At 34.4% G+C, this 11,053-nt stretch overlaps 1 protein-coding gene across 1 annotated transcript; it reads right to left on the reverse strand.

The window, feature by feature from the left end:
* Window positions 1-1,103: 1,103 nt before the first annotated feature.
* Smp_175850 (nuclease-related) lies at window positions 1,104-8,688 on the reverse strand (the record flags this gene model as incomplete). The annotated part of the gene is made up of 8 exons (XM_018790902.1): window positions 1,104-1,304; window positions 2,401-2,501; window positions 6,565-6,647; window positions 8,164-8,263; window positions 8,311-8,429; window positions 8,465-8,539; window positions 8,574-8,640; window positions 8,676-8,688. 8 exons carry the CDS (start codon window positions 8,686-8,688, stop codon window positions 1,104-1,106), a joined length of 759 nt encoding a protein of 252 aa, XP_018645915.1.
* Window positions 8,689-11,053: the final 2,365 nt, after the last annotated feature.

Raw genomic sequence — 11,053 nt, forward strand, 5'->3', positions numbered from 1 at the left:
TTGAGTCAAAATATATTGGTTTACATTTATAGGTTCGATTAATTTTCGACATTCCCCAGCTATCGTCTAATGAACATTGTTGGTTACAGCGTCTCACTAAAACTCCAAAGAGCATCTCTTAAAATTAGTTACTGATGAGAACATGATTATTATTAACAGTATAAGCCGATTTGTGATGTAAACTCCAGAATTTCGCATAAACCCCTTACATGTCAAAAGTTAAATAAACAAACAATATGGCATGTGAAAAAGGCACGAATAGTTATAATAATACTTATAAGATGCACTACTTTTGTTGAAGTAAGTATGAGTAAATCAGTTCCTCTATCATTCCATAATAGTCGGACTGTATCAGCACGAAAAAACGATTTGTTTGCAGTATGAATCAGTTGATTATCACGGCATTGATAAACTCTGACAAAAGAAGGTTGGTTCTATAGGAAAAAACAATGAGAAAGCAAAATATTAAAATTTTGAAGATATATTAAATGCTAACATAAGATACAATTCCTAACAAATATACAGTTCAAACTACACCAGATTCTAAGCTCTAGATTAATTATTTATTTAAAGAAGGGATCCATATTTATTGTGAAATTATAAAACCAAACTGCCTTCTCATCTGATCTCCAATTGTTCTATCACTGCCGTGCTTTCACTGTACTGGAACTCTTTACTCCGTCCGACAACTTCGAGGTCACTTTCTGCAACATACTACTTACAAGCAATCTTGTGGGTAGCGTCCACTACACCGAAAAGGGACAAGTTCTGATAATAGCTGGTGACGACCCAATAATGAATGATTATCTAGAGTCATGAACCTAAGAGACCAAATTATTTACTGATTACTATCAATTAGATGACTTTATCTATAAAGCCTTTACATCTTTATATAACTTAGATCAATAGTTAGGGACGAAAGGAAATAATATCATGTTATGGTCTCATCATTTTTAGATGTATTTCGGCATAGAGCTTTACCATCCGGTAATGCTATTAACTTAGTACATTTTTATAACTTCACCGAATGACTAATCACGTTTGATTGAAAAAGAACAGAAACTTAAGATTGTTTTCTTGTTGGTCTCACTATACAATAGAAATCATAAAAATATATCTATGATTAGATAACTACAACGTTTAACTTTAACGACTACGCCTTGCAAATATAGAGTAGGATAAAAAGTACTGATGAACGAAGTAGGCACTCTTGAACAAGCAACGGATGCATAGTTTTTGGTAGAAGTGTTGCCACACTCATCAAGGGGGAAAACATAGCTTCGAGTCAACAGTAGCTTTGCGTTCTGCAAGCAAACAGAATAGTAAAACAAGACAACTGGTATTAAATCTTGTTCTCCGTAAATCCTTCTGGTGAAAGCTTATGGCAGTAGACATTTCTATATCCACCATCGGGATAGACATTTTGCATGTCAAATAAACAGTAAGTCCTAAGCGTAGCCAGTTGGTCACTTCCAAAAGAAAAGCGATAATTAATGAAGTCATATAACAGACTCGGTATTCATGAGTTATGTAAAAGCAAACAGATCTGAAGATTCTTTTTTAACCTACTAGAAGGGTTTCCGAGAGCAGATAAAGTCTATGTATCTCAATTCAGAGGTTAAACACTTTGTTACCGACCACATTAATACAAAAGGTCCACTTGTTAATGCTACACCACTTAGATTAGGTCCGAAGAGGCTACACATAAAGAATTCGGTAAGCTACTGAAAATGAGTAGAATACGTCCTTCGAACAGTCTATGGTCTTCTCCTTTGCATATGGTGCCGTAGAAGAATGGAAAAAATTCGGTCATGTGGTGATTATCGCACAATAGCGGACAGATATTCTGCATCACACATTCACAATTTCAATAGCAACATGCATGTAACTGCTATCTTCTCCAAAAGTGGATTAGTTTAGGCGTACTATCATATTCCGATATCACCAAATATTCCGAAGACAGCAGTGACAATCCCGTATGACCTACACAAATTTTTCAGAATACAAATCGACCACGCCAATGGAGTGAAAATTTTTTAGCGATTTATTGACGAAGTCAGTAGTCGGATTTATTAATAATAAGCAAAACGGATGAGGAACCTATGCTAAACCTTAAATATTTATTTGAAAGTTTGAGTGAATATTTTATAGTGATCAAACTCGAAAAATGTGGATTTTGGTGAAGAATCATTCAAATCCCTCGGATATATAATAGCTTTTCAAGAAGTTACACCGGTACCAACGAAAGTAATGGTGATAGAGGAGTATCCTATGCAAGATTATTTTAAATTATTTACTAAATTCCTTGAATACATTAAAATATGGATCATTTAATTGTTTAGAAACTATCTTATTTAAGGGAAAGTAGATTGCATATGAACGCATCGTTTTGTTATTTACCTTTTCCCCAGGTATATACACTGCAAGATTTGGTTGACTTGAAGTACTCATAGAAAAATGGCGGATACCCTTTAGTGATAATTTAGTATACGGTTTTTCAGCTGAAAAAGAAGTTTAAATTGAACACGTTAAATATGCAAGAACATTTTCAAATTAAACAAGTAGAACTATACGTAGCATTCAAAATTCCTACTTGAAGTTTAACACATTTTAAGAACCCTTATGTAAGGGATTTCAGTTTTTAGCGAAGTTTCGTTCTCTGAGCTGGATGGTTTGATCGTGGAATTTTCATTGTTCTTCTGAACAACATCACCGACACAAACTTTATCCGAGTTACAAATATTCGCCACCACCTCAAAAGATCTCAATCAATAAACCTTACTGAAAAATCTAACTTGATTGGGAATCAGAGAAGTGTACAACGAAACATGTATTCAAGGCTTACAATAAAATTAATCCAATTTTACTACAGAAGCTTTATTTACTTTTTCTAGTTCATCGGTGACTCTTAATTGATTTGATGGATTTGAATTTCGAATAAGTTGAATATGTATAAAATTTGTGACCATATAGTACACTTCTATTATCTTATAAATATATATTACCTTCCAGAAGCCAAGGATACAAAATATAATACACTTTCTTTAAAATAAACGAAAATTCGTATGCATGAAATAAGAGTCAACACAAACTAATTGAAAACTATTGTTGGTTTGACTGTTGGAAATAAAGAAAAGAAAAAAAGTATGAAACGTGCGAAGAATCAGTCTGTATATTTCTAATGGTGATTAATTTAATAACTGAATGATGATAATTGTAAGCTGTCAGTAATTATTTTAATATCTTTTACCCGCTAATATTTACAGTCAGTTAAGTGTGTAGCCAAGACACTCTTGTTATGTATTTAATAAGATTCGTACATTGAGTTATCTTTTATTTTGAAAATTTACTTATATATACTCATGTAAATCATGAATGTTAATAATAAGTGCTTGAAACTACTCAATTGAAATTGTGATAATCTGGTTGGGAATGTAGGAAAGTTGACCGTCAATATGGTTTGTGGAATTAGAGTTTTAGTGATAGATATAAAATGGTAATAAGTATTACCAGATGTTTACATGGAAATAATTCGAAGGAAATTATGTGAAAACAATAAAAAAAATATTGTTTTCTTTTAAATTATCGATTTTGGATGATCACAAAAACAGCATCATCTATGATTTCGGCATTTTTCGCGATTCCAAGACTAATATAACGTAACTCAGTAAGCTCTGAGACACAAATTTTCCTGGAGGTCTAGTAGTACTACATACTGACCTAATAAACCTGTGTAGATAGATAGAATGTGATTCAGTTCATATCCGAGTGTTTTCATCACCACAAGTACTAACCCACTGGTTTGAAGAAATATTTAACTACTTAAATATTAACTGAGGTTAATCTGTGACGAATGTCACCTGTAAATTAAGCGAATCTCCATACGCTAACTGCATCAAAGAATATTCTTAACTATATTTTTAGAACACCACGATCAGATAATTAAGTATAAAATAACACTATTGATAAAGTAACAGCTGAGATGAAGAATGAAATAAAATAGAGGTGAGTGGTAAGGAATGATCAAGACCAATGAATTTAATGCAGTAAGAAGACACCACATGTAAGCTGTTAGAAAGAGTGGAGCCTGTTCACAAAAAAAACATATGTTTGCTTACAAAAATAGATAGCAATGGCATTCACGAAGTATATTCACCAAATTATATTCACAGTAAGAATATGTAAGCCGTGGGTACATTTATTAGTAAGTAGGAGTTTTCTCATACTTTATTTTAACTTAAGTCTAATAAGGTAGGTTAGCGGTTTTCAAGCCGATTGAAAATTTAAAAATAATTTCGCAAAGAAGTGAGAGACAGATGGATCATGTGGAAGACTTGAAGTTCAGATGAGTACTTTTGATAGTGTGATGCTCTCCGATTTTGGATCAGTTGCAAAACTTTCATTGTCATTTTGAACACTAGAGCTGTCTTCGAATGAAAGACAACAAAACCTACAAAGACATTAAAGCGCAGTCAAGCTCGGCAGAAAGAATTATTTTGGCACATGTATGATTATTAAAAAGCTCGCTTGAAGTAAACCCTGACAATGTTGACCAGGATGGTAATTAAAACTCTAAGACTAAATTATGCAGTTCAGATAAAGCAAAAACATAAGAATGGATTATTCGGTGTTGTTGGTATGAGAATCAAAATAAGCTTACATGGTTATCTAGAGAAAACCTCGATATTGCAAGACTAGAAAAAGTAAGAAAGCAAGGATAGCTAGAGTGATTTAAATTGGCAAACTGATGAAGATCAAGAATGAGGGGAATAATAAATTTTGAGAATCGGTGATGGAAATTAGAAGTCATCTATCGATGACTGGTCTTACAAAGGTATAATCAAAAGGATGGAACCCGTTATATTTTCTCAGTTTCTGAATAAATCTTTCAAGACAGACAAACACAATGATTACGTCAAAATATCAGAGATAGCACCAACATGGATGGATTTAAAAGTAGTAGCAGGAAATCAGATACATATTTCAAGTAATATAGTAAGACTAATCAATCAAACGCGCAAACAAAACGAAGATTATGGTCATCATTTGTAACCGCCTTTTACGGTTTTAACTGGATTACAGTAATATTCTACGGATGGGACGAGTAAATGACTTAAGGTGAATGATTTTAATAAACCACCTATCACCCAAATTCTACTCTGGCGTATGAGACGATAGTTGAGATATTTTTTTATTATATTATGTTGATGAAATCTTCCTGAAAAGACAAATATAAACTAAGAATTCCATCTCATTACTCACTTACCTAATCAATCTACAGGTAAAATGTTTATATAAAAACCTTTTCGCCCATAAAAGTCATTTTGCATTATACATTTCCGTGATTCACTATGGTTACATATTAGAAAATATTTGGAATACAATCCAAAGGAACATAAGAAATCATCAATCAAGTATTGATTACTCTATTTTCGAAAAAAATTTTATGTGTATTAATCCGGTTGATAAATCGCCATGTAAAACATTACGCTACTTGCTAGTAATGTAAACAGTATAACTAAAATAAATTGATAGCACACATGGCATGCACATCGACGTGAGAATTTCGGGTTGGAAATGTTTATCGAATTTTTTAAAAAAAACACAATGATTTAAAAGTTAATCCAAATTAGCTAACAAAAATCAGTCGATACTTGTTCGTGAAGGTCGACAGCAACGCTACAATGATGATTAAATCAGAACTAAGCCAATAGCCTGAAACACGTTAACAATAAACATTAAAATAACCGTTGTTTAGAGAAACCTTCGACACGATTTCACAACAAATATTACATCGAGAAAATACTTTAAAATAGAAAACTTTTATCGCCAAGTAAAATTAGCAAGTTACTTTATACCACTCCTAGCCATTTGAGTGAAGCTGTGGCATTTAATTTAATGCTTCAAAAACGTGGGACACTTGATAAAGAATTCGAAAGTATCGCTGACAAATATTGAACCTCAGTTCGGTTGTAGAGAAAAATAAGATATGTTTACCTGTGGATTAATTTAGAACCGTATATCGCAATGCAATACGAAAATAAATTGTTTTACCCAGCAAGTACTTAAGAATAACCCTGCTTACAAAACTTAATTAACTATGAGAAATACTTAAGATGATGATAGATATGATAAGTAAAATTGACAAAATGCCTGGGTAATATGGTGGTTTGTGGAGATTGTTGAAATTTGTAGTTTACATCACGAACTGACCTTAGACAACCACCGAAATCCAGTAAACACAGGTCAGCTTTTCTTTCCAGTATGAAACTCCTCATCAATATGAATGCATGACTCAACCACACTTAGTTTTTAGACTACCAAGTCGACATCCAAAGGTTTACACTTTTAAATCCGATCAATATAGGATACTGTGCAATTACTATACAATGCTATTGGTGAGTAACGGTTTCTCACTCGATGTCTGAGAAGCTACTCTTAAAATCGATCACTAGTTAACGTTTGATCGTCATTCGTTTAAAGGATTAGGGACTATTTTCATTTTCTACTGCAAAAGCCAAGTGATTTAGCAAAATTAAGTACGATTTTTACACGAAAACTCACAAAATAGATTGTTTGAGTACATATGAATTTCTCCATTAACAAAAAGCGAGCAGACTGATGAATCAGAATTCCATTGTGGTTGCCTAGGAAATTTAATAAATGAGGGAATTAAGAAATTATGTCAAATATAGCGAGGTTATCATGCGAACAGATAATTTGGTCATAACACCACAGTCTACTCTTAGTCAACATACCTTTCCGAAAAATTGTAGCCTCATAAACAAAGGTTCACACGATTCGTTCAATTTACATATTTGAATCACTTAGTTTACAAATAGCTCAGTGAAATACCAATAAAAACAATTCAGTTCATGTTACAATAAAGAAACAATTTATATTGGCATGCAATAAAAACTAGAGTAAAAAAAGATGACAGCAAATGAAACTTTTATTAGAATATCTGAAGACAACAATTCTTTCAACATGGGAGTTTCTAGAGGGTATTTGTGGATTACTAAAAGTTGACTACAGATGACCTAGAAGAATAGCTCGTACATGTTGGGATTATTGAATTAGCAATTCTGAAGTTAGACGCAAAGTACTAGATGAGGATGACAAGTCGATTGATAGGGCAGTGGATATTAATCTATTGAGATTGTTTAAACATGTGACGTGTGTCCATCCACTGCCTAACTTGATGTATGACGATAGATAGTAAAGGAATAGGTTGGAAGATGATAGTGAGCAAATCAAGATACGACATCAGTTCATGAAGTCACAGGCTGTTGAAGTGAGTTGTGTGGGTAGGTTCAGACTACCTGGTTGGGGTCCGCGCGATTATCGTAACATATTATCAAAGATTTTAAGTGACACAGTTCAGAACCACTTGAAATAGGGAAGATGAATCCGCCTTTTTCCTCTCTTTAGGTTTCAAGTTTTCAAATTACATGACAAAAACTTTATCATCCCACTTATCCATACTTTATCGAAATATATTCTTGTCCCTAAACATTTTCACTACCACAAGTATTATTGCTACCTCTACTACTCTGAGATTTGCGTTGGCGATTTCCTCTCAATGTGCTTGTAGTGTGCCAACTTAAACCGATGCACACAAGTTGTACGCTGTGTATGGCTGACTGTTTGGTTAACTTTTTATAACGCGACAAACATCTACAATTTCACACACAACTTATGAATAGAATGGAGCAGTAAATAACTATTGCTTATTTGTTGAAAGGTTTAAACTCTACCACTCCCTTTATATATACATATATATAGGCTAAGTATAAATATCAATCCGAAAAATGTGTGATCTATAACCTAGTTGAGATGTTTAAATATTACTAGAAACAAACTTTGTTACAATGTGTTAAATACACGCGAGTGAAGGTAGTTACATTTCTTAGTTAACAATAGTATGCATCACATATAAATTTTCATTATCAGTAATCTAATTATATTAATGCATAAAGGTTGCCTAATGACTGATTTTATGTAAGAAGAATGTCAAACAAAATGTTGTAGCTTATCTAATCATAACAGATGAAAAAGGAAACATAAATTACTGGCTGTATTTTTATTTGCGATAAAGGATGGAAAGGTTGTTTTCAGTTCACTGAATAGTGAGAATAATTCGTATCAATAAAAAAAACTTACCATCCATCACCTCTTCGGAAAATATATTCTTTGAGCTTTGTTTTATTGATCATGTCATACACAAATATATTTGGCGAACCAGATGGATTTTCATTGTCGACTATTTTTCATTAAAAAAATGTTTATAAACTAAAGAATAAAACTTACTTTTAAATGACGTGTAGATGAATCCAAACTTCCCACATGGTGATAGTTGAATCCGTGAGGCTGGCTCAATAGGGATAGTGGAGACGATAGATCGATCATTGACGTCAAGTAGAACCACACTGTGACTTGTAAAGCAAAACTGAGTATTCCTTACCTAGTTTGGTCAAGATAACCCATCCACATGCTTGACTTCGCGATAGATAAACATTTCACAGTAGTAGATGATTTGCTAAAACGTCTTTATGGAAAATATTTAAACGTACTATTCCAATTGAATAATTTCTTTATTTTCATTTAACTCGTATATCCTTAATCCATCACTGGCCCAACCTTGAATACAAGTAAAATTTCAATGGATAACTTACTAACAAATACCATGATTGTGAATGAGTAATAAATATAATCTTCTGAATACCAACTACTACCTGGAAGTTGAATAGGCAAACAAGATTATCAAAAGCTTATCCAGAACAAAAATGATGAGGTGATAAAGAAAACAATGTATGAGAACATAGTGGAGAGTAATTGTAATTTAGTTACTAATAGCCACAGAAAAGTTAACCAAGTCATTCAGTGGTATACAAAATAAATATCATTTAGATCTGAAGATTTTTAATGTCCTAACATATTATAAATAATTTATGTTAGGGTAAAAGTTCTTAGCAACTTGGATGTCAATACGTTTTAAAAGAGTATGAAGATGAAAATAAATGTTAAAGCCAATCGCAGTTTTATGAGTAACTAAGAAATGATTTCCAGTTATTAAATGAATGTAAGAATTGAATAAATCTAAGCCATTCTTAAAAAATTTTATGATTGTATCTATGTTTTAACTCTTTAATTTAAAGCATCCTGAAAACCTCACTTATCAACTATTTACTTCACATACAATCACCCCCAAATGCCCTGGTACGGCCGAGAGGGAGGAGAGTCCTCTCTCCTTCTCGGAATGCTCTCACATGGCCACGCGTATATAGCCTCTGCCAGAGAAGTCCTACTCACTGCCTTCTCGTGGCGGGAGTGTTGCTTACGAAATTGAGAGGAAGAAAAGTGAATGTCCGGCGCTTTAACAGGGTTGGTGGACACTGCGAGTCCACCTACGGGAGTTGGAAAACCCTGATTCTAAACCAATGGTGCACATGGGCTCCAGTATCCTGAGGGAACAAATGGCGTACAAACCAATCGTTGGTCACCGGCTACCATGGGACTGCATCTCCTCACAATGCTCCACTGCCTTGTGGATCAGATCTTTAGGTCAAAGGCTCCGAGTGTGGCCCCCTAAGAAAACCACCTGCTTCAGTTTGGGCACCCGGGCAGTATCACAGCCCTCTGTTGGGATGGCCCTGCATTTTTCTCGCAAGCGACATGACAAGCTCAGGGGTCATCAAGGAGCATTTCAACCAATCAGCGGTTAATTAGAAATCATGTGAAGTTATGTTACTAAAATAACGAAAATGGAAAAGTCACATGTGGAGATCCTGATTGGCTGATTTATACACTGCTACTATGTTTAGCAGTATTCTAAAACTTTCAGTAAAAACTCAAGGACTCTTAAATTACTATAAAATCCCCATATTTTCTGTACATGGATGAACCCTGTAGTAAAGTGCTTCCCTCACACTTTGTGCCTTTTCTCTCGTCTTCAAGTCGCGGAGTAGTTCTAGCTCGGAGGTACGGAACTAGCTTAGGGAAGCGAATATAGCGTTCACAATCGGCCAGACATAACACCCCCACACAAATCAAATGAGATTTGTGAGGCGCATATTTATCCAGTGCTTCCTTGTACCAATATTTATGTGTTTAAATAATAATCACATAGAACCTGGTAAAACCTAGCACCGAAAAATAATCTGCACCATACAAATAAAAAGACATCGTTGTGAGGAAACAAGAGATGGAGGAGGAATGAGATAAGGAAAAGAATGAAGTCAATGCTTTAAGATGGTGACACCATTTGGATCATCGTCACTGTGCTTAAGCAGATGTTGACGTACTTCAGAGTTAATCATATGATGTGTTGGTACTGGATGTCATCAATGATGATCTAACACAGAAAATCATCGGATAAGCTCAACATGGGGGGCCAGGTTTTGTAAGCATAAAGTAGAACTTCCCTCAGTCAGTCAGCTACAACGTAGGACCAGGCACATTTATGCATCGGTCCAAGATGTCATACCTCGTTAGACAACAAGGTGAACACCGGGTTTAGATAAATAGTTAATTTAGTGGTGGTAGTATATAAAATCTAGGTTATATGTAAGGATATAGTATAGGAAGAAAGTTATGAAGCAATTTTAATCTCAAGGTTTAAGGGGAAGATAAAGAGTGTATACACCTACGCCATTGTGATCAATTCTGAGCCATGTCACCTAGAGTCTCCAACCATTGGTTACGATAGTCACGCGGACACCAACCAATTAATCTGCATCTACCAACATGGCTCAAACTAGAAGTTAGTGACTTCAAGCACTGATGCCACGTTTTAGTATGGCCGCCCCTAACTTTCTTCAAACCATCCCCTACACTAGTCAGCATAGCTCGCCATGGTAATCGGTGTTCAGGCATACGTAACACGTGGCCTAACTATCTCAGTCGATGAAGATTCATGACCTCATCAACTGATTTACCATCATTCCCTAATACCCTGTGTCCAAACTCACTATTACTTACTAGATGATCCCAGCAGGACTTCCCTCACTGGCACATTGTTGATCCGACCTTTCACAGGCAGGTTAACATCATG

The sequence above is a fragment of the Schistosoma mansoni genome, assembly GCF_000237925.1.
Source record: "Schistosoma mansoni, WGS project CABG00000000 data, supercontig 0013, strain Puerto Rico, whole genome shotgun sequence".
Classification (NCBI taxonomy): Eukaryota; Metazoa; Platyhelminthes; class Trematoda; order Strigeidida; family Schistosomatidae; genus Schistosoma; species Schistosoma mansoni.